The sequence below is a fragment of the Peromyscus maniculatus genome, chromosome 15 (assembly GCF_049852395.1).
Source record: "Peromyscus maniculatus bairdii isolate BWxNUB_F1_BW_parent chromosome 15, HU_Pman_BW_mat_3.1, whole genome shotgun sequence".
NCBI classification, from domain to species: Eukaryota; Metazoa; Chordata; class Mammalia; order Rodentia; family Cricetidae; genus Peromyscus; species Peromyscus maniculatus.
The window spans coordinates 57,755,878-57,781,062 of NC_134866.1; the positions used below are offsets into that span (position 1 = coordinate 57,755,878).

Consider the following 25,185-nt stretch of genomic DNA (forward strand, 5'->3'; position numbering starts at 1 on the left):
GGCAAGAACAGTTACTTGCCCAAATGGCTGTTTTGCCAAGAAGAAGATAAACTCCATATGGAATGTCTTTGATGTCCATCCTCCTCTTTGAAGTAAATCAATGCTGCCAGGAGCAGATGTGTCTCACTGTCCAGGAACGTCTAAGTGTTGAAAATGTTTTAAATGCCATATTCTGTAGGTCCTTAAAGTGTTTGAAGATTACCTACCTAATTGAAATATATCTATGTATACCTAGAAAACTTAGCTAATGTGACTATATATTTGATTATCATAGATGACTAATTATTAATCTGTATTTCTCAACTATACATTATAATTTCAAATGAGTTACACAAACAAAATACTTTAAACAAGAGAGTCGAAATATACATATAGTACAACAAAATTAAATTTGTATCAAACTAAAATCCATAGCAATATAAAATATTTAAAGCATGTTGTTGCTCTTTAAAAGTAGATTGAGTAATCTTTCCTTTTATCCTATCATATCTATATCATATATTTCTATATCATATCCCTTTTTCCTTTTTTTGAAAGAGATTGACTATGACCAATAACCTAAACAAAGACAAACATCCATAATCCATTTTTAGGGAATGTTGGTATAGTTTTCCAGGCTACTTTCTGCTGATAGAGGTCACTGTATTCTTATGGGGATCCTTAGAAAATGAAGAATTATGGTCAAGTCTTGACTATAATAGTCTGTGACGTTCTATTCTCTGAGTCAGTTGCCTTGAAGCTGTTCTAGATGTCTGGAGACCTCTCAGGGGTCTTCCTTGATCAAACCATATTAGTCTGCAAGTAATTCATAAGTTCTCATCTTCTGTGGAAAGAAAAGGAGAATCTCTATTCCAAAGCAACGTATCCTTAGGCATAAATTTTGAAGTAAAGATATTTTTAAAATATACATATTGATTTAACTCAGCAGCCTTTACAATCAAATGTCTCTTAATAGTTAAATATCCCAAAGACAATATAATCCAGATTCTCTGTGTAATATCCATCTTCATGTGCCTTATTTTTTATATTACTTTTACTGCCTCTTTAAAGACTTTAATTTTTAAAACTTTCTATTTTTTTACATAACTGTCTATATTTCTTTTCCTCTCTCTTCCAAACCTACATACATTTTTACATATGCTGTAAATCATTTAAAGTTTTATTCCATCTGAATCTGTCTTACTGTGAATCTATTGCTTTAAACTGCAGCATGACTAGGACTGAAATGGCAGCTTTGGCTGCTGACTCTGCCCACCTCATCTTTCCAACATGGTGGAATGACAATTACTGCCAGCTCTGAGGGAACCATGCTCATCATTGACTCTGTTAAACAGTGTGTCTATGTTTCCATCCAGCAACATGTAGACCAAAACCCTTTTCTTTCTTTCCTTTTTTTTTTTTGTCTATACTAGCAAAAGCTATATCCACTATCCACCATGCACCAGGCTGTACGGCTTGCAGAAGCCACTGTGCACAGTGGCAGGAATCCGCCATGCTGCACTCAAGCCCATATGCTGTGAACCTACCATACTGTAGCTCAAGTCTGCACTTCATGGTGTCTCTGTACCTTGGCATCTCTATATCTTGACCCACATGAAATATGAAGTAGAAGGCTGTTTTTGGCTCCATTATTGTGTGTTTAGAAGCCTTTTAAAAACTCTTTTAGTCCATATGGAAATTCAAGAGCCCCAAGTTGGTATACCAAATGTAGCCAGAAAATTTCCTGTGTCCCAGCTGGCTGGCGATTGGGACAGATCTCTCCTACTTGTGTCCCAAAGCTGCTTAGTCCCAAATAAACACACAGAGGCTTATGTTAATTATAACTCCTCAGCCATTTGCTCAGGCTCATTACTGACTAGCTCTTACACTTAAATTAACTCATACTTCACATCTTTGTTTAGCCACATAGCTTTGTACCTTTTCTCAGTTCTGCCTTGTCATCTTGCTTCCTCTGTGTCTGGCTGGTGACTCTTGACTCAGCCTTCCTCTTCCCAGCATTCTCCTTTTCTGCTAGCCCCACCTACACTTTCTTCCTCGCTACTGGCCAATCAGCGTTTTATTTATCAATCAATCAGAGCAACACATATTCACAACACACAGAACAACATCCCACAGCAGGTTTCTATAGAACATGAAAGCTTATGGACATTATTAAGTGAAAAACTCAGTGACTACCAGACAAAAGAGGTGGAAGGTTGTAAGAGCCAAGGTTGGGGAGAAACTGAGTGAGACAGTGTCTTCTGGACATGACAGGGCTCCTGTTGTCAACACTCAGCAGTTATGGTCGTTTGTACAAGATCTAGCCAGTCAGCACTGAAACATAGGGTCCTACCACTAACTGATGAGCTGTCGGTAGTTGATGGCTTCAGTGGAGAGACGGATTTTTGCAAGCGTGTGATCTCTGATAAATTGACCATGCTCCCTGCTGTGACTGGTTTTTCACCAGGAGCAGGTTGTCAGCCCACAATGCACACAGTGTATAAATTATATTTAAAATGTGGATATTACGTGGCAGGGGGACGAGCGATGGTGGTTGATCAAATACAACATTGTGTGTGTGTATCAAATTATAAACATACTAAATTTTAAAAAATTCTTCTGTTAAACCAGTGTAAGCAGGATCATAGTCAACTGAGAATCAGCTTGGAGATTCTGAAATTTAAAGAAGGTATTAAACATTTTTCCAAACATACAATCAAAATAGCCAAACAAAACATTAATAATACTTATTTTTCATCTAATACAAATATATAAAATATCTTCCATCAAATGCTGCTGAAGAAGCAGCAGAACCTTGAGAAATACACCTTTTGTTTGCCTCAGAAAAGTAATGCATACCACACTGTAGAAGTTTATAAAATTTTTACAAAACATTGTTGTAATATTACAGTACTAGCTTTAATATTTCATTAACTAGGGCTGGAGAGATGGCTCAGGGGTTAAAACCACTGGCTGCTCTTCCAGAGGTCTTGAGTTCAATTCTCAGCACCCATATGATGGCTCACAACCATCTGTAATGACATCTGGTGCTCTCTTCTGGCCTGTAGGGATACATAGAGGCAGAACACTGTATATGTAATAAATAAATAAATAAATAAATAAATAAATAAATAAATAAAATTAAGGAAGGAAGGAAGGAAGGAAGGAAGAAAGAATTCATTAACTAACGGAGAGCCTACGTGGGTAGTTTCCTCATCATCTTTTCAGTCTACAAGATACACTATAGGCAAAGTATTTCTTCAGTCCTCAGCATTCATACAGTGAACTGCATGAGGTCAATGAGGGGTATTATTGCATTAGCACTTACATGCAGAGTAGTTCCCAAAGTTGGTGACAACTTGGCTTTAGAAGTAATGCTTCAGAAGTATGTCCTTGGAAGGCTAGAAACAAACAATACCTGCAGTTGTAACACATCTTATCAAAATCATGTAATCACTTAGGAATTGTCTCAGTGAAAAGAAAAAAGTAGCCCCCAAGTATGAAGCAGTTCTGAAAACAAGGAAAAATGTAACTTAAGGTACCTCATGTGAGACATACACAAATGCAAGGAATGTTGAATTGCACATAGTTCTTACCTGACACAGTAAAGTAGTTTATCAATTAACATCAGAGTGAAATAGTATCAAGAAACAAAATTACACCTGAGTATTTCAGAATTTACAAACTATTTTCCATTGAGTTCATTTTCTGTTGTCACCTACTGCTGAGCATGCAGCTTGTTCCTAACTCATTTCCATGGTGAGACGTCCTTGGAAGAAACTGAATTTTCTCTGCAAGTGGTTATTAATTTGAGATAGCTTTTGGATTAGGGTGGGGCCATGTGTCCACTTCTCTTTTCAATTCTGGGGCTTCCATGTGGTGCAGGCCCTGTGCACACTGCCTCAGTCTCTGTGAGTTCATGTGTGCACCAATCCTGGTAATTTAGAGGGCCTTGTTTTCTTAGTGTCCTCCATCCCCTTTAACTCTTACACTGTTTCTGCCTCCTCTCCCATGGGGGTTTCCTGAGCTCTGAGGGGAGGGATTTGATGAAGACATTCCAATTAGGGCTGAGTGTTCCACGGTCTTTCACTATCTGCATAATGTCTGGCTGTGGGTCTCTGTATTTGTTCCCGTCTGCTGTATGAGGAGGCTTCTCTGATGATGGCTGAGGAAGGTACTGATCTATGAGTATAGCAGAACGTCCTTAGGGGTCATTATTTTGCTACTTTTTTTTTTTTTTTGTCTATTCGTTTGCTTGCTTGTTTTTTTGTTTTTGTTTGGTTGATCTTTTTGTTCTTTGTTTTGTTTGTTTGAGAACAGTAGTATTTGGTTTTACCATAGGTCTATGGGCTATCTAGGTTTAGGTTCTTGGTCACCCAAGCAGTGATTTTAATGGGTTCATCTTGTGGAGTGAGGCTTAAATTTAACCAGATATTGGGTAGTCACTCTCACAAGTTTATGCGTTGGACTAGTATATCTTGCAGGCACTATAGCATTGTGAATGAAAGAGTTTGTGGCTGGGCTGGTGTTTCTGTTTCTGCTTTGCTATCAGTTTACTGTCCTATACCAAAGTTGCTAGAACATAGAAGTGGTGGTTGTACAGACATCTGTTTGACTTCAGCATGTTCAATGAGTTGTGTAGTTGTTGTTTTCAGCATGGGGTCTTGCTGTTAGTTTGTGAAGATCAATCTGTAGTCTTGGCAACAGCCTGGGATGTTTGGCAGTTCTCCTGGGACCCTCATTGGCCAATATTTCAATTAAATGTAACCAAATCCTGGTACTGGAAGTTTCATCTCGTGCCAAGAGGTGGCCATTTGCGGCTCATTATTGGCAATTTCATTTAGATTACCTTCATATATGTACATATTTTATGAAGCTTCTACTCTATTAGGCTTCCATACCATCTCTCAGATGCCCTTAGCTATCTCTCCCCATATTCCCACCCTTGTCTCCTTCTTCCCTCCTTCTCTCACTTGATTCTCCTGTTCCAGCCCCCCCCCATCCGTAAGTATTTTTCTAGTTCCCATTCCTATGGAGATCTACTAGGTCTACCCTAGTCCCTTATTCCATACCTAACCTCTGTGGTTCTATGGATTGTAGCTTGGTTATCATTGACTTAACAGCTAATATCCATATATAAGTGAATACATACCATACTTGTCTTTCTGTATGTGTGTGTGTGTTGGAGTCTGGAATAGCTCATTCAGGATGATATTTTCCTGGTTCCATCCATTTACCTGCATGGTTTCATTTTTTTAAATTGCTGAGTAATACTCCACTGTATACATGTACCGTATTTTATTGTCCATTCATTTATTGAACAATATGTTGGTTGTTTCCAATTCCTTGCTATTATCAACAAATCAACAATGAACATTGTTGAACAAGTATCGCTGGTAGGATGAAGTGTCCTTTGTGTAGATGCCCAAGAGTGGCATATCTGGATCTTGAGGTAGCTGAATTCCCATCTTTCTGAGGAACCACCACACTGATTTCCAAAGAGGCTGTACAAGTTCACACTCCCACCAGCAGCGGAGGAGTGTTCCCCTTAGGCCACATCACTTTACCATATAAAATGTGAACAGTGGGTCACTAGTGTGTCTCAGTGAGTCAAGCCACTTGCGCCCAACCGTAGTGAACTGAGTTCAGTCCTCGGCACTCACGTGGAAAGGAGAGAATTGACTCCTGTAAGTTATCCTCTGACCTCCATGCATGCACTTTGGGTAAGCATGTATCTATATACAAACATGCATACATGTATACCCAATAAATAAAACATAATTTACAATTTTGCCAAAATTTTAAAATGACAATAAAGACATAGATGTTAGAAGTTACATGTAAATAGTCATTCTAACATTATAAGCTTGCCACTAGAGAACAGTTTGAAAATGTATAATGTTTGAACCAGAAAGGCAGGAATAAAGAAAATTTAACTGTCAGACAGTAGAGAAACCCAGATATGACTGACTAGTTCTGTTTCTACAGGCACTCTATAGGCTGGGGTAAAAGGATCATCCAAGTGCAGGAGTTTGAGTATAGCCTAGGGAACATTGTTAGGAGGAAAAAACAAACAATGCCCCCCAAACAGCATCATAAATGGAACTCAAAAAAAGGTACAAAATAAAATCCAGTTCAATAGTTATAATACATTAGAGTAAACTTGGCAATAGAAACTAAAAGTAACAATATAAAATTTATACATGTGATTTATAAAAGACGTTTCTAAAACATAAAAGTAGGGAAAGTAGAAAGGAACGCTCACTAGTCATTGTGTGTGTGTGTGTGTGTGTGTGTGTGTGTGTGTGTGTGTGTGTGTGTGTTTAAAGAATGATTATTTGATTTAGTAGTTTACTTATGCTACAACAATTATTAACTTTTCCATACTTTTTTCAAAATTAATTAATTTATAAGAAGTTCAGTATGGAGAATTTTTATCTGTTTAACTTTTAGTACTTTTGAAAATAGTATATTATTCTGCTGTAATACTAAAACTGATTTGATTGAACCATAAATTCTTTGGTACTGAAGGAAAAAATTAAATTTTGTGAGTATTTCTAACCTACTGTTTTGAAGATAAACATGTTCTACCTCAAGTCATTACTCACACCTGGATCTCCTACCAATTGTGTGTTTTCTGTTATAGACAAGATGAATGTCACTCTTTAAAAATGTTATATAAGATTTTTAAATGCTATATAACTCTAAAAGTAATCTTTACTTAAATAGACTGATATTTTTATATGTACATAACTGAATAAGAGTGTCTGAGTATTACTAAATGAGTAATGTATTAGTTACTTTTCTCATGGCTGTGATCATGAGGGAGCTTTCAGGGCAGAAAGCTTCATTTTGAGTCTATGCAAGGGATACAGTTCATCACAGAAGGGAGGGTTGGGCGGTAAAGCTATGTCCTGCATACTGTGTCAGGAGGTTGTCTACTCACAGCTGTGGTGACCAGTGAGAAGTGTGGCCTCATCTGGTGCTTGTCCCTGTTATTTAGCCTGGGCCCCAATCTCACAGGACGACACACCCTGTGTTGAGCTCGTGTCTTCCCTTCTCACTTGGTCATTTGTAAATACTGGACACCCAGAGCTCTGACCCCTAGATGGTTATAAATCCAGTGAAGATTGATCTTCCAGATACATATTTTAATAAAGTGTGTTAGAAGTGAAGGCTGTTTTCTAAAATGTTAACTTCACATATAATAAAACTTCATACTAAACTTTATTTTGATAGCTATGTGATCAATTTAATTGATTTCATTTGATGTTGACATAAATATTTTGAATTGTTTCTAAAATGCTTCAAAGTTATTTTTAAATGTTTTAAAATTTTTTCTTAGGATTCCTTATTCCACATTTTCTGAACTCAGGTCATCTATTGAGTTAGATTTCTGTGATTTTCTTTGCAGAAAATACTGCATTTCATGAACACATTTAAATTTTTGGAATTTTCTCTTTGATTCAACTCATCCACTTTTATCCCACTGTCAAGATTTTCTTAGCATTTAGGAATCTTCTCTAGGAGATGCATTTGATGGTTGCAAGACTGATGTCAGTGTTTTATCGCTACACCAAAGTTATTATTTTATAATGAGCCCAATACAGTTCTGGTTTCACATAGTTATTAAGATTATTAAATACAATTGATATTGCTGTGAATCAGTCAAGCCAAGTTGACTTCATTGTTCTTCACCCCCAGTCTCCAAACAGTGAAAGGTCCCTTTTTAGAGTCTTATTTACAGCTGTTTCCCTTACCCTGCCCCAGTCTTGATTATGACTGGGTAGAGTGATTTCAGTGCTGCTTTTGGAGGAAAGGGCATCAGTGTTGGTGTCTACATTCTTAGAGCTCAAATTACAGGAAATTAGGAAGCACCAGACATAGGTGCTGGGAACCAAGCATGTGTCCCTTTGAGGGAAGTGCTGAAACCACTGAGCCGTCTCTCCAGCATCATTGGAGACATCTTTAACAAGCTCTTACCTGTTTGATAAGAATAAGAAATAAAAATATTTTGTTTTACATTCATATCTTGCTTCTCAGGTACAGTTTGCGTAGATCCAAACTTCTGACATTACTGGGTTTTTGCCCCCTCTTAATTATTTATTTATTTGTAATAAAAGTCTTTATTTCTCTCTCAGTTTTCAGAATAATTTTACAGGGTTCAGGATTTTTCATGGACAATTTCTACTTTTAAGTACTGTGTGTTCCACCTTGTTCCTATTTCTTGTTTAGCTTTTGTAGTTAAAATGTCCTCACACCCCACCCCCAGGATGTTTTTAAAATTCCATTTTTTGTTTTGTACACTATATGCAAAGACTGGGTATAGCTTTTATTTATTTATTTATTTATTTATTTATTTATTTATTTATTTATTTATTTATTTATTTTGCATTTGTCTGTCTTGTGGTCTGTGCACTCTCTGGATCTATTATGTGTGTCATAAATTTCTGTGAGCTATTGCTCTTTATTTCTTCAAGTTGTTCCTTATCATTTTGGAAAAGTTTCACCTTTTGCTTTTTTCCCAAAATGATGTGATATTTTGTCACCCCCCCCCCCATATTTAAAATTAAGTTTCCATTGACATATCTTTAAGATCACTAATTGGTTGTAATCAGTTTGCTAAGACCTCATTGAAGGCGTTCGCTTCATTTGTAGCCACTGTTCTACCTTTCCTTGTTTGTGTGTGTCTTCTTACACTACCCATTTCTTCTGGGGTGTTGTCTCGTTTTTCTAGCAAAGGTATTAGTGTACTGCTTACAGTTGTTTTTAACTCTCAGCTTGATAATTCTAGCATCCATGTCAAGATTGAGTCAGTTCTTATCCTGGTTCTATCTTCAGACTGGATAGTTCATGTTTGTTTTCTTTTTGTTCTGTTACGGTGCTTCTTGGCTTTTAGTATGATTGATAATTTTGTTGTTAAAAGTCCAATATTACGTATTGAGGTGGATTGATTAATAATGAGGCTTTGTATTTCTCTAGGTAGGAGGTAAGCAGTTGTATTATTTTTTCAGTGCTCTGTTTAAAACCTTTCAAAAGTAACTTAAGAAAGGAGAGGGTCCCTTTGATTCACTATGTGAAGGTACAGTACATCTCAGCAAAGGTGTGGACGGACAATGAGAGTAGGTGTAGCCGTGGGAATGGTGGTGTGAGGCTGGTCACGTTGTGTCTCTAGTCAGGAAGCAGGAGAGAGGTAGGAGCTGGCACTCAGCTTGTTTTCTCCTTTTATTCAGTCTGCGACCTTAGCCCATGGAATGTGCTTCCTGTATTTAGCACGGATGTTCTAACTTCAATTAAAACTCTCTAGAAACCCCCTCCCCGACACCTCCAGAGGTCTGGTTCCTAGGTGACTCTAAATCTGATCAAGTCCACTATCAAGACAAATTGTCGTATCTCAGATCTGTTGGCTACCATTGGGTTGTCTGAGGTGAGGTTTTGGCCTCTTTCCTCTCATATCTTTATGTCCATGGTCGTCTTTTAGTTCTTTAAGGGATACAGGTTAGGCATGTCCTTATAGACCAGTGAGGCTCTGCTAAAATAGTTTCCCTTGAAATTATGTCTTATTAAGAAAGTTAGAAAGCTGGAGAATATTTAAAATTTGCGGCTCCTCTCTCCCAGGAGAATCAGAAAGACTTATTTCTAAGTACATAGTGTACAGGGTTTCTTGAGGTAACTCAAGTTTGCCATCCCCACTTTTAGGCCAATTGAGCCTATTCTTAGCTTTGAAATCCAGACAGAGGCCCTAGAAAAGAGCCCATTAGAGTTTCAGAGATGTTTCCGCTCTGCTCCTGCTGCCATGAAAGATCTCTGCTGGGCCTTTGTCTCGGTGTGTTGGTTCTCCTCCGCTTCCTGCCCTTCTGCCCAGTGCTCAGGGAAGCTGTGTGTCCTATGTCCCCAGTCTCTGTTGGAGCCAAGAATGTTGATGGCTTTCAGTTTGTTCAGTATCTGTTTGAAATCTGTTTCTGAGGTCCCAAGTAACTACTTTTGACTCTTTATGTGCTAGGTGGAAACTGGATATTCCACCATTTATTAGAAAGAAGATACAAGTTTAGAGTATGTTTCGTCTCTTAATCCCTTTCTTCCCACCGTTAGACATAGTTTCCAGGTAATATTCAAACCTCAACAACATTCTAACAGTACTTCATCTTTTTAAAATGAATCTTTTCATTTTTTTTAAACCGCAGACTACAATCCTATGTAATCTGGAAAACAATGAGTGCATCCTGAATGCTTCCTTCCAAACCCTTGATTGAGCAAGTAGAAGAGGTGTTTTCAAACTGGAAATGTTTCTCTCTGCCCAACAATGTAGAGAGAATGGACACAGAGGAAAACTCATTTCTCACCTTAAAATATCCTGAATATTCAAAGAGGGCTGAAGCGCCATGACATTGTCCCAGGACCGACTAATGTAACGACAGGAATAGTGTTAGACTAGTGTGTTAAATAATGGTCCTCCGTCATGTTCAGAGGGAATTGTGCTGAGAAACTGTGTCCTTAAATGGTTGCCATGTGGTCTGTCTCTGAGAGGGCACCTAGAGTAAGAGGACAGTCTTCTCCAGTCTGCTCTTCCTATACTTGTGAAGACAGCAAGTAGTGAGCAAAGGAAAGTGGGCAAGCGAGGTAGTGTATTAGGGTTTCCTAGAGGGTTAGAGCCGGTAGAATGAATGTGTGTAGGACAGAGGACTTATTGGACTACCTTATAGGATAACAACAGTGGAACAGCAGAGAATCGGGGAGGTGTTCACTTCTCAACGACAGATGCTTCAGCAGTCTCATTCAGGTGCTGGAGTCATGGAGGATTCCTGGAGAGCTGGTGGTCATCGGTTACATTGTCATTCTGAAGACGAAGTATTTAATATTGACCACAGCAACAGGAAAGACAAACGTGCCAACAAGAGTGAGGGAAAGTGGGCATAAAGCAGTTTCCTTCTTCCACAGCCTTTTATGTGTGCTGCCAGAGAGGATGGACCCTCACAGAGAGTATGGAGAAAATCCCTCATAGAGGTTGCTAACAGCTTGGGTTTTAGTTGATTTCACATGGATTCAAGCTGACAACCAAAACTGTCCATCACAGGCAGTATTTCTCTCTTAGTGGATACATGGTTTTATTATGTGGTTTGATATAGTATAAGTTCCAGAGTAGACACTTGTCTTTGAGGCCAAATATAAGCAAATTTAGAATATTTGAATTATAATATCAAAATAAAGAATTATTTCTGGTTCTATAGTTTATATTGATATAAGGTTTAATTATCAAAAATCTTACCTTTTTCTCAAATTATGTCTCAGATATTTGCATGCAGATTTAATTTATTTTGTTGTCCCTTTGTGTATAACAATACGCTAAAGATTTCATGAGTGTCAAACCAGTAATTTTAGTTAATCTCAATTAAGTCATTTCTCTTGAAGTGATAGGCCACTGTATTATTGCTTCATATATGCTTTTAAATCTGAATTTACATGTTTTTGATGTTCTCTAGAGTGTATATTGTCACTGTCTTCCAGTGAAATTATAGGGAACATAGTATTAGCTATCATGTTAAGTAAAGAGATATGATTAGACTAGTAACTAGATAGTTTAGTTTAATGTGTTATAGGTTTTGAAATGACTGTTACCAGTCATTTTTCACATCTATGCAACTATTTCTGAGATAAAATGAATGTATGTATGTACATAAGACTTTTAACTTTGTTAAAGAAAGTGGGCTAAAGAATCTGTTTTAGATTAATGAATATGACACCAAAGCAATCAACATCTTAATGTTATTTAAAAAAACTCATTTTGTTTCAGAAAAATTGACATAGGTTGCCACTGAAATTAGTATGTGAGGTATTTTGACTATAGGAACTACAGATGTCTTCAGGAGGAGAAACACTCTTACAATGACCATTCAAACTGCCTATTAAATATTTGCTCCTATTCCAGGCCTACCTATCCTTGCTTATTGCCTACCAAATAAATCATATATTTCATATTGCTGCTCTAACAAATTATCATTAGTTTCATGGCTAGAAGCAATACAAATTTATTATCCTGTAATTCTGTGGGTCAGAAGTCCAGTAGGAGCTGCACCAGAGTGAAATGAAGGGAAGGATAGTCAGTTTTAGGCTGGGAAGAATTGGTGTCCTCCTGTTTTTGTGTTATTGGCATGGATGACACTGAACTCTCATGTTTGTATTGGCAGCCAACTACAGGTCCTCAGAGAACATAGCTCTTGGCCTGTGCTCTTCTTAACTTTCAAACCCAGCCAATCCAGTTGAGTCCTTCCTACCTGTCATATCTGCAACACATTATACTTCTTTAACTTTCCACTTTTATGAACATAAATGATTTGATTTGACCCACCTCGTTAATCCCAGTAAATCTTTTTCTCAAGGTCCTTAACAACAATGTATGTGCAGGTCTGTTACCATGTAACCTAACACATGCAAATGTTCAGGAGTTGGGATGTAGACATCTTTGTAGAGACCATGTTTCTTGACTCTCATAAACACAGCATTGATTGGATTGATTTTCCTTTTCTGCTCATAATACTTCTCATATACTTTTCTTTCTTGCTCAAATGGGTGTGAAGATTCCAATCCCTTGAGAAATTACATTAGCTATAACACCTATGGAGAAATTGTAGGAGGAACAGTTTCTAAAAACACTTCAAAGCTGCAAAATATTCATTTCCCAAGGAGAAAGTCTTAAGTGTTTTCTGTGAATTTGTAAAACTCATTCTAACCCTTCGTAGCCATCCACATAGCAGCAGAAAGTAGCACATTCCACTGCTTAGGAAGAGTCTGTGTGATACCAGAACTTTCAAAGGAGAAAATTTGAAGAGATAATTACTTAGAGCAATAACTTTCAATAGTTTATCAAAACAAATGTATCTTGATAGTGGATGATATTGAATCTTAATATTTTATTTATTTCTTCCTTAGATCATCACAAAATATGTCTATGAGCTCCTGGAAAAGGACTGCAATTTGCAAAAAATCTCTATTCCCGTAAGTTCAATTTTCAAAAGTATTTATCCCAAATAAAATGCTTTTTTCCATGTAAAATGGTTTTCAATCTAGGAGAAAATTTTTGTTGTGGGTTAAATGTGCTCCTGTGTTGCTGCTGGCAATTCACTGCCTGTAGGTAACCTTACTCTTTTGTACTAATTCTTACAAAGTAATGCTATCAATGTAAACAATGAACAGTGATGATTTCCAGTCTGTTTTTAACATGATGACAGAGAGGGTTCTCTTTCACCTTGTCTTCTTCCACCTGAATGTTTTTATTTGTTTCATATAAATCAGTGTGCTTCACATTGTAATAGGTATTCATTAACTCCTTAAGTATTGCTTGATTCTTTGAAACTTCTTTTCATTTAATTTCTTTCTCAATTTTATATTTTAATTAGGGTCTTGCCTGCATATATTTTTGTGCAACACATGCATTCCTGGTGCCCGCACAGGCCAGAAGAGAGCATCAGATTCCCTGGAGCTGGAGTTTGGACAGTTGTAACCATGTGTAGGTCTAGGGATCAAACCCTGGCTGTCTGGGACAGCCACCAGTGCTGCTCTTACCACTGAGACATCTCTTCAGCCCTTATTTCCACAAAAATGTTTCTTTTTCTCTGCATTCCCAAAGTCAGTCCTCTTTTTCAATACTGCTTCTTTCTTCTTTATTAGAGGACTGAGGAATTTTGCACCTTTTCTTTTGGAATTACAAAATTTTAAGTTGGGCACTGGTGGCTCACATCTTTTATCCCAGCACTGGGGAGGTAGACAGGTAGATCTTTGTGAGTTCAAGGCTAGCCTGGTCTAGAGAGCTAGTCCCACGACAAACAGGCCTATACAAAAAAAAACTCTGTCTCAAACAACCAAAAGGAAGAAAAAGTTTGGAATCTGTTCTTAGACTCAAATTCTAAACAGAACTTCTATCTTTTTTTGAGTTTATAATCTAATTACAGCATTGCTCTCTTCCCTTTCCTCCCTCCAGATACTCCAATATATGCAGACCCTTCTTTTTTTTTAATATATGGGTCCCTTTTTCCTAATTCTTATTGCATGCATATATGTATTTTTAATTTAAATCATGAAGTGCTAAGCTTTTAAAATGAAGAAGTGGTCATCATACATGTAAAATGTTGATTGGTGTAGATCAGATAAATTTTGCTCTTCCTGACAACTCTTTCATTTTATGATTTAAGAGTCCAGATGACAATGAAATTGACTTATTTAATATATAAACCTTTGCACATAGGTAATTTCTGTGAACTTTCACATAGGATTTTTAGATATCTTGGGTCATGTTATTAGGGAGTTTGAATATATCTTAATTGTTTAGATTCTCATCTTTGATTGCATAGTCCTACTAAAAACTATTTTTTATTTAATTTTCTAAATATAACCTCTAGTGATCAATAATAATGTTATTCATTCTTTGATTCACTCAGCTCAGTAAGTGCTTATTGAAGTTAGCTCTTTAAGTTGTAAACACTCTTCGTACTTGTAATGTAATAATAAAGAAAACATTATTACATGCCATAGATAAGCCATATCTTGTTCTAGTTTGAAACAGCTTCTTTTAGAAAAGCACGGAAGCCTAAATTTTAGCATCTTTGTGACAGTCATTATGGCTATCCTGTGGGGAGTCAGAATTCTCAACTTCAGGCGTACTTTCTTATTCTGTAAAAACTGTACATGGAAGTTGCCTACCTCGGCACATGCCTTTAGTCCTAGAACTTAGTGGGTAGATGAGGACAGCCTGGTCTTCATATTGAGTTCCAGGCCTGCTGAGGCTACATGGTGAGTCTCAAAGTAAGCAAGCAAACAACCTGTGTACATTTGTTATTTGTGGAAGTTAAAGTAAGATTGTATCTCTTTATTCAGTTTCTGAAGAAGGACATTTAGACAGTGTTAATTTAATCCATTGTTACCATTGATATTTTTTCCTTTGACTGTAATATCTCTGGCTCTTTGGAAACCTTTAATCATACTTTGGTCTTTAGATTTAAAGCACAAATCACAATTGCCTTTGTCATTGAGAGTGTTTTATGATGGAACTTCATTAATTTTCTATAAAGAAAACATGAAATTAGAGAACTTTGTTTTATAAATTTGAAATTCTCTTTTTAAATTTAGTGTACAAATTAAGTTTAGAGAAATTCATGTTATATAAGACATGAAATTAGCAATGTGTTTATTTTTGCTTAATAATTTTCCCTTTGTAAATTAAAAAATGCTGTCTTTTCTAAATGGTCACGTTACATAATGTGGCAGCATTTTGGGAAACACGTGATTGACAGTCAATGTCAGGATCATGCTTATGTTCTGCTCAAGCATAGGATAATAAGCAGAAAATGTTCTCACTTGCGGCATCTCCACACCATGTAGGCTGTTAGAGTTGTATGTTACCTTAATGACTTCTCTATAAAAATTTCATCTTGTTTAAGTGAAACACCACTGTTTGTTGTTTAACAATTCCTCAGTGAATTGCTAAACACTAAAAATTATTCAGTGTAGCCTCACTGGTCTGGGGGCATGAAAATTCAAGTGTATTGGAATTGGCTTTTGTGTTTTGTTTTTAAAAGGCTTAGCTCAGTTGCTTGCCAGTGTTTGCAGGTAAACATCCTTGTTGTAGTCATTTCCAAACTGTTGAGATAGTGAGGAAAAACTATTTTATTCATGTAGATACTTTGCTATATAAATTTAGCACTAACTTACACAGAGCAAATGCATTTATCATGTTCAGAGTCAGTTTTCTGCTTTACTGTGGTCAGTGCCGCCCAATGACTCGCTCACATATCACTCTTGCCATTTCATTACTGGCATTTCTTTGTGCTTTGTTTGTCTTCATTGTTGTCTTTTCTACTTTGAATTTCACACATTTTCAATCAGCTTTCCAACTGCTTAAGTAGTTTGTTCATGGCCTCCTTCATCTTTAATCTCAAAAGTTCTTGAGTTGAATTAATAGTTTGTTTTTTTTTCTTCAAAAATAATTGTTCCTCTAGTTGTAAAGACATTATGCTGGAATTCAAAGGAGTAATTTTCCATTGCTTAAAATGTTGATTGAGATCTGGGGGTGGTGGTAACTTTTTATTATCCTTGCACATGGAGTTGGAGTCAGGGGGATTAAGAAAGAGTTCAGGGTTGTCTTCTATTCTGTGGCAAGCTTGAGGCCAGTCTAGCTACACAAGACCCTACCTCAGACAAGCATGACAATTGTACTGTTGGGGAACTTGGTTTATCAAGGGCTTCTTTGTGACTGTCAGCTTGGAACTTTCCATTCGATCCTGGTGGGCTCACCTGGGGGTCTACAGCTGCAGATAATGGCTGCCTCTCTCCACAATCCACCAGTATTAAATGCTTCTATAGGTAGCAATGGGACACCATGAGCCTCCACCCCATGTACATGATTAAGTCACATGTCCAGACTTGTGTAGGATCAGAGGAGACGGCCTCAGCTGTTGTGGGATTATGATTGCTGTGGCTGTGTCATTTTCAGAAGATAGTATTTCACACTTGCCTTCTGGCTCGTATATTCCTGTTTCACCTCTGCAATGTTTCCTGAAACTTAGATAGGGTGGCACCAATACTCTGTTTAGGGCTGAGCAATCAGCTGCCACTTATTCTCAAACCTAGAGCATCTAGGAGTTTATGCATTCACTGCTATTCATTGCAAAGAGAAGCTTCTCTGATTAAGGTGGAGAATGGTATTTGTCTGAGGGTATACATAGTTATAAGGCAGTGGGAGGCCATGTCAGTATAGCTACACAACAATAGTAAGTTCCTCCCCATCCTCCAAGGCCTCAGACCCTCCCAGCCTCCGTCTTTTTGAATTACTGGGCATGAATCTCCTCCTGTGGAGGAGAACCCAGATCCAATCAGAGACTGGTTGGTCATTCCAATAACAGATGTGCCGCCATTGCACCGGTGGACATATCTTGCCTAGCAGGTCAGCACTAGAGTTTGTAGGGCTCCTATCTTGTTAGGATGGTTAATGCCATTTCCTCCCCAGGAGCTTTCACAGTGCCTTTCAGGATTCTGAAAGCTAGGCAGCAGGGAAGAAGCTTCCGGTTCATTTCTTTCTTGGTCAGTCTGTTTTGTAATGAGTGTTGTGTCCTGTCTTCAGCGATAGGGCATTATTAATTAGTTCTTGTGGATAACTAAGAGGAACCTGTATGGTTTTCAGGGTCTCCAAGGACTTTCCTGACCAATAATTCATAAGGAAGTATTTCACATCTGTCACTGGCAATTTTGTTTAACAACCCTGGGCTTTTATGGACATTATGTGACTATGCAGAGCATCTCCTTCTAGTTCTTTCAAAAATATTATAAGCCTTTATACACTAATTAAAAGTTATTTCCATGTGGGTTTTCATATCCCTTTCACTTTGTTTAATTTTGCTCCCTTACCCTATCATCTCCACCATCCTCCACCCTTCCCTGCCAAAACATTCCCACTCTCTGATGCTCCCTCTCTGCTTCTGCTTTATCATTTATGTTCTGCTGTCCCTTCCTCCCTTAAGGAATCCCCTGTTCTGCTGTCCTTGTCTAGTTTTCTTATTTCTAAGGTATTTAAAAACATAATCTAAAGATCAATGCTAGGATCTCCATATGAGAGAGAACGTGTGGCATTGTCCTTCTATGCCTGGGTTGTCTCACTCAGTATATATTTTTTCCAGTTCTATCCATTTACCTACAAATCTTATTTTTCTTTAGAGGTGAATAAAATTCCATTGTGTATACATACCATATTTTAGTTATTCTAGGCCGATTCCATTTCCTAGCTGTTGTGAATAGGGCAGCACTAGCATGGTGAGCCAACATCCCACCATGTAGTAGGATATAGAATTCTTTTAACTACATACCCAGGACTGTTATAGCTTGGTCATATGTTAGTTCTATTTCTAGCTTTTTTTTTTTTTTTTAACTTCTAGTGTGGCTGTACCAGTTTGAATTCCAATTGACAGTGAATAAGTATTGTTGACCACATCCTTTACAGCATTTGTTGATATTTGCTTTCTTAATAATAACCATTCTGACTGGCATGAGATAGAATTGACAATAGTTTTAATTTGCATGTCCCTGATGGCTATTGATGTTTAACACATTTAAAAATATTTATCAGTCATTTTTAATGTCTTTTTTTGAGAACTCTTTATTTGGATCTCTAGTCCATTTTAAAATTTTATTGTTATGTTATATTTAGAATTTCTTTAGTTTTTGTGTATTATAGATTTTTAATACTCTGAATTTTTTAAATTTTTTGCATCTAAAGGATATCACCAATAGTAAGATTCCATATTTCAAAAGTTTGTTCTTTATTTACTGAGTACCTATAAGATGCTAGACCCTGTTCTAGACTGAGAATGTAGCTGAATATAAATTATAAAATATTACTTCTTAGGATTACATTGTAGTGGAGAGAGCAGAGGATGAATGAGTACACACACACACACACACACACACACACACGCGTGTGTGCACACACACACACATCTATCATCTATTTGACTGTCTGTCTGTCTATCTATCTATCTATCTATCTATCTATCTATCTATCTATCTATCTATCTATCTATCTATCTATCTATCGCTCTGTGAATAAATGAATGCATTGTGTTTGATTGCCATATGTGTTATGAAGCAGAATAAGACAGTGAAAGGGACTAGAGAACTCATGGTGAAATGTTTGAATGTTAATTGTAGACACGAAAGGCTTTGCTGAGCACTAGTAACCATTCTTAAACTCAGCCCATGCTATTCCTACTAATTCAGTTGCTTTTTGTGTTCTGTTTACACAAATAGCAGAATTAGGTAATGAGATCAATATTGCTTTAAAAGTAAAGTAGGTTTATTTTTCTATTCCTGTGCATTGTGAATAACTGGGAAAATTTAGATTTTTAAATTTTACATTGAATTCCAACATTTTGTGGAATAGAATGTGTGTGTGGTTCTAACTTTGATAAGTGTATGAAGATACATTGTTGCTGGAGTGACGAGCTGGTGCAGTATGAGCAAGAGATTGATCACTTATGTGTGTGGTTGTGGGTGGAGGACACATTCCTAGTTGTCAGTTCTGGTTTCAGCCTGGTTGTATATGGCTTTCATTCTGAGTACCAGACATTACTGTGTAGACCAGCACAGAGCTTGCTGTACATGTCATAAAAGGTTCAGAAATTGGCATTCCTTGATATTTCTTGTATTTTTGAAATCTAGCTGAGCACCTGTTTATTAGTAATGCATTAGTAACTGATACATAGATAAGCTGTCAGAATGTACAGGTTACTGTTGTGTGTGCCCATGTATGCAATCTGAATATTTACACTGTTTTTACTATTGTATTTAAGTAGCTATGGGTTTTCCATTTTCTATTATAGGTGCTATATGCTTCAGTTATAGAATTATAGACTACATGCAATATAAGCTATAACTTGTTTGTTTAAATGTAATTTCTTAATTTATTGATGATTATTATGGTAGTGACTCCTCAAATGGATTGTGAGTAAATGTGGGTGAAAAGAACAGTTGGATAATATCTGAACTACAGGAAGCTTTTAAAAATTAGTTATTTTAGTTTTAGATGGTAATACAATACTAAGTATATAATAAAATGTATGAATGCATGTTTTAATTATTCTTTTTCATGTGTTTTTATATTTAAATTACTGTCTTGTGTTGCTTTCCACTGAATATGTGATTGCTAGATGTTCTTGACTATCTTCTAATTTAAGTTTTTTTAATAATTCTGTAATACACATTTAATAATTTGTAGTAGCCATTAGTTGTTTTCTCATTGTGTGTATGTTCAAGAAACATTTCATTTATTATTTAATTTTTTTTGATTACAGGTAGATGCCACTGACAGTGAACCAAAGAGTTTTATCTTTATGAGTGAGGATGCTTTGACAAATCCACAGAAACTGATGGTTTTAATTCATGGTAGTGGTGTTGTCAGGGCAGGTCAGTGGGCTAGAAGGCTTATTATTAATGAAGATCTGGACAGTGGCACACAGATACCTTTTATTAAGAGAGCTGTGGATGTAAGTGAAACTTCCTTTGTTTGGGGGGTATTTTATAGTTCTGTTTATTGCATATTATAATTTTATTATGTCTTTTGCATAAGTATATTCAACACATAATCTTATTACTAACTCATTATTTACCTTACTTATATGATGCTTATTATTTTGTAGTAATGTGGGAAAATATACGAGTATTAAGAACATAAAGGTTTAAATGTCTTTAAAATGAATACTTTCTCTGTTTTCTTTGTTTAACTATATGAACTATGAGTTTAACTATTATATCATATAGTCATCAACAATGAAAATACTTCTGACAGAAAAACAAAACATGTCTGCAGTTGGAAAGCTTTGCTTAGGTTAAAAATTAAACTAGTAAGGGTAGAAATTAAAGGAAACTTGATGATCTCGGAGAATCTGGTGAGCAAAAGTAGAATAAGTAAATTTTTTTGGCATTTAAAAAGTATTTTGATGCCCACAAATAAAATGTTTTAAGGTTAAACAAACATATAAAATGTCAGAATTTCATATTTCATAAGTCATTTTCTAGTCCAGAGTTGTTCTAATGTTCAGCTATTGTTTGAATGTCTCCTTCTTAAGTTACACAGTGAGCAGCCAGTTATCACAAAGGATGAGTTTCTTTTACATGAAACAAGTAAAAGTGTCATATTGTATAAAACATTTAAGGTGGAAAAGGTATGTAGAAATAGTATGTGCGTCCATGTTTCCATTTTATTTCTAAAACTGACAATACATTTTATAATTAAAATTAGAAATACATCTTGGATACGCAACTACAAAATCAAACAATAAATATTTAAATGTGTTCAGTTTTTTGTTGCTCTCAATATCATAGTAATAGTTAAGGCAAATCCTAGAGAATATTTTTGTTATAGATTTTACAAGTCCTCAAAATGCCGCATATTGAGTTTCTTAATTGTTTATCCACTTGTCACAAATGTGCAAAGCAAAGAAACATGTAACTTTTATTTTGTTGCTAACTTTAATTGTGGTTTTAGAAAAATTGAAGTAACTGCTTATTCAGTTAAGAAATCAGGGCAACTAAATATTCATTTAATAAATTGAAGTGTATACTAAAATAACACAGGAATTAGTGTTTTTTACTGTCTCTCATTTTACGTTAAAGGTGGTGAACTCTCTGTCCAGGGCTCTCACTTGTGGTTATAACACAGTGAGTGTCTGTGTGTTTTAGAGAGAACATTATTTCCAAACTGTGTGTACAATCCAGTAAGTATTTGAAAATAGTAGTAAAGGAATCAGGAGCTCTCAGCAGTGAGTCCTTGGTGAAATGTTTCATGTGATTTTCTCACTCTGCTCTAGGTCACCTGCTTTGCCTGTTGTAGAGCATTTGCTGATAGGGTTTTCAGGTAAATGCAAATGGAGGAAACTGTCTGATGTCTCAAGCCAGGTGGTGGTGATGCACACCTTTAATTCCAGCTCTTGGGAGGTAGAGGCAGGTGGATCTCTGTGAGTTAAAGGCCAGCCTGGTCTACATACAGACAGGGTTCCAGGACAGCCAAGGCTACACAAAGAATCCCTATCTTGAGTGGGGGGAAATGTCTTTGTTTGAATAGGCCATTGATGTGTGCAGTCTTTTCGAATAACATTAGGATAGTAAGTCATCTTTTCCCTTATGTGGGAATAGTGTTTTAAGTATAACAATATACTTCTGCTTTGATTTCTCAACCATAGTAAATCATGGTTCTTTGAAAAGAAACAACAGATTCTAAATATATGGCACGTCTAAGATCTAGTTTTAGCTGGTTACATTCTCTTTATTTTTAAATATGAAATTTATTGTGTGAATTTTATCATGAATTTCTAAAAATACATATCATCTTCAAATCCAGATAGTTACTTTTGCTGCTCTTTATCTTCGCTTGTTCTGACTGCTCTGGGGACAGGGAGGATGTGTGGCATTTTTAGGGAAGCAGGCAGAGGAAGACCTGTGAGGAGGAAGGTGCGGCCCCATTCTTAGCTGTTAAACTTGGTAGCTCTGTTTTTATTTCATTATGTACTGAAATTTCATGTCAAGAAAGGTTTCCATAGTATAGAAAAGGTGAACTGTAGTTATTTGCTTTTTCCTGTCCTTTTTCATACAGTTATGAAAGTCAATTTTAATATTTTATAGGAAAAACATTATCATCTCTGTGCAGTGTGTATTCTTACTAGGTTATTTATATATGTTTGGAATTTCTAGGGCCACGTTCTAAAACTGACAATACATTTTGTAATCAAAATTGGAAATACATTTTGGATACACAACTACAAAATCAAACAATAAATATTTGAATGTGTTCAGTTTTCTGTTGCTCTAATCCTCTCCAGCAGGGAAGCCATATCTAAGCATTTTATGAAAAATACTATGTTTTAGTCTATGGCTCCACTGTGGCCAAGGTGGGAGTGTGAGGTTGGTCATCTAAGAGTTCTCCAGAATTTCCTGGAATCCATATGTCATGATCAGAAAATGATAGGTGTTCCATCCCTTGCATTTAGAACTCAACTATAAAAATATATATTAGGATTTCATTAGGGAGGAATGGTGCCAATCAAATCACTTCCTGTAAGTGCTTATGCGGTCTCCAGGGTTCATGTTTTTAGTGTTTAATAGTGTTCAATTGCATAATACATAACTCAGCTAAGAAAGTTTATCATATATCCACACATTAATGGTTCAACGTCTGTATAATTTGTGAATTACTGAGTTTGTTGTTTTTAATTACCTCCCCCGACCCCCAGTCTTGTAAGGCATTTCTGTTACTGTGTGTATAGGAAAGTAGTGACACTGAAATAATAATAGATTTAAAACAAATCATTTTGAGTTTAAGGAGATACCTCACTGACTCCTTACTTTTCCTGCTTTGGCTGATTGAGTTGTACTGTCGAGGAGAGCTGGGTGTGGAGGTCTCTGGAGATTGAGATGGCAAACTATGAGTTCAAGCCTGGGCTTCACAGTGAGGCCTAATTTCACAAAATAACCACAACTAAACCAAGTGTGTTTGGGAAACACTTTAGTACAGTGCTTCCCAACCTTCCTTATGCTCTGACTCTTTAACACAGTTCTTCTTGTCGTGGTGACCCCCAACCATAAAATCATTTTCATTGCTACTTTGTAACTGTAATTTTGCTACTGTTGTGAATCATAATGTAAATATCTATGTTTTCCACTAGTCTTAGGCGACCCCTGTGAAAGGGTCTTTTGACCTCCCCATGGGGGTCTTGACCACCCATAGATTGAGAATCACTGCTTTAAGAGCTATTTATTGATCTGTAAAGTAAAAACAGTTCATGTTTTAGAATCTTGTTAAAGCATAAGTTGCTTTGAGCCCTCTGTCTTTTCATCAGAAGGTCTTACTGGAACCTGAGAATTCTGATGATGGGCAGAATGTGTACTGACTGGACCCGGAGACCAGATGAAATACCTCCTCCATTAGCATAGCAAGATTTAGGCGTGCTCATGTCACTTATAAAAATACCTTGATCTCTGTATCCAACCAACACACATCCTTCTGTGTGCTTTAAATCACTTCTGGAATACATGCAATGCCTAGTACAATGGGAATATTTGTTGTTACACTATATTTTTAGGAAATAATAAGGAAAATGTCTGTCTGGGCATGTTCATTGTAGAGTAAATGTTTTAAAATATATTTTTATCTATGATGAATCAATCCACAGATGAAGAACCCATAAATAGAGCTATTATATACGTTTTACTCATTGAGCATAATTGATGCGATGCACTTGGTGGCAGTAGTATTTGTAGAAGTTAGGATTTGGATGTAATGAAAAATGAGAATTGATAACTTTTTAATTTTTAATTTTTATGTCCTTTATAATAATGGATATTTTGAATTTCCATTGTCTTTCAGTAATTTTGTAATATGATGAAGTTTAACCAGATGATCTCCTGGCCAAAGTTCTTCATCTGTTTGGTTTCTTGTAGACTCTTCCAAACTTCACCTGCCCCTTTCTTGTTGGGCTACCTCTCTATCACTCTGAGACTGTCTTAGTTGTTTGATATATGTCCTTCTTCATTGGAGCCACCAGAGGATCAATAGAAAATAAATGTGTGTGTGTGTGATGTATGCATGTGTATGTGTTCATGTATATACTTATGTGTGTACAAGGGCATGTGTTTAAACATGTTTAAATGTGTCCAGAGGTCAATGCCACATTTCTTCCTCAGTAATACTCCACATTATTTTTTGTGTGTGACAGATAGTGGAAGCTTGCTAATTCAGCTAGACTGACTAGTTAGCAAACTATTGGGATCCCCTTGTCCATAGGCATGCACCACAGTGCTCAAAAGTTTTCTATGGGTGTAAGGATATGAACTCTGGTCTCATGCTTGCACAAATACTTTATTGAACCCTTTCCAAAGTGCTAAAAATAAATTTTGAAACCTCTTTCTTAAAAATTTCCTGTAGTCTACTTGTTCACTTCATTTTAGTAATTAATTAGCTATTATCCTTTAAGCTAAAATAATTTTTATTCTGCAATATGAAAACTTTGTTCTTCTGTATCATTCAGTGTTGTAGTTTAAAGTTTCAGTACCTTTCATCCTTTTCTGTGAAAGCTCCCATTCCTGTCTCAGGTGTTAAGAAGCAGGTCATATAGGTCTGAAGATGTTTCCTACTACAGATGGTGATACCTGTGAGCCCAGCCCTGGGCAAGCGAAAGCAGCATCGCATGTGTGAGTTGATACAGTTTATATAATGCAACTACATCTGTAAGCAAATGAACAGTCAGCAGCTTTGTGCTACTGTTTGTGTTATTTCTAATGATTTCAGTCTTCTTTCTGAATCTCATTCTCTGTTATGAGATGCTAGAGTATACCTCTAGTTGTCTCAGCCTTCTGCTTTTATTTTCATCTGTATTTCCTCCACTTCCGAAATAATAGTTACTTTATACCTAACCATTCTCTAGAATTTTGGGTTTAGGTTTTTTTTTTTTTTTTGTCACAGTTTGGAATGGAGCCTTTTTTATTTGTTATGAAGATATTTTTGCTTATCTCACCCGATTTCAGCTCTGTTTCTTTCTCTTTATTTTCTGCTCTCATGGTAGTATGCCAGACTACCTCTCTCTCACGCTGTGGGAGGGACAGAACTCTTATTTCTTGTAGTGCTAGCCACAAAGTGTAAGATTTTGATTTGGGGGGTTTTGATTTGGTTATTTT

At 36.4% G+C, this 25,185-nt stretch overlaps 1 protein-coding gene across 12 annotated transcripts in view; it reads left to right on the forward strand.

The window, feature by feature from the left end:
* Arb2a (ARB2 cotranscriptional regulator A) overlaps window positions 1–25,185 on the forward strand; it is a 448,678-nt gene that overhangs the window by 117,402 nt on the left and 306,091 nt on the right. For 9 of the 12 annotated variants that reach the window (XR_013044776.1, XM_076552005.1, XM_076552010.1 and 6 more), the window contains 2 exons: window positions 12,907–12,972; window positions 19,812–20,003. Coding sequence is in view for 11 of the 12 variants with exons in the window: in XM_076552005.1 (XP_076408120.1) it covers window positions 12,907–12,972; window positions 19,812–20,003 (258 nt within the window). In the remaining variant the exon portion in view is untranslated. The remainder of the gene's footprint in view (window positions 1–12,906; window positions 12,973–19,811; window positions 20,004–25,185) is intronic. The other 3 variants (XM_076552006.1, XM_076552009.1, XM_076552007.1) reach the window with 1 other exon arrangement.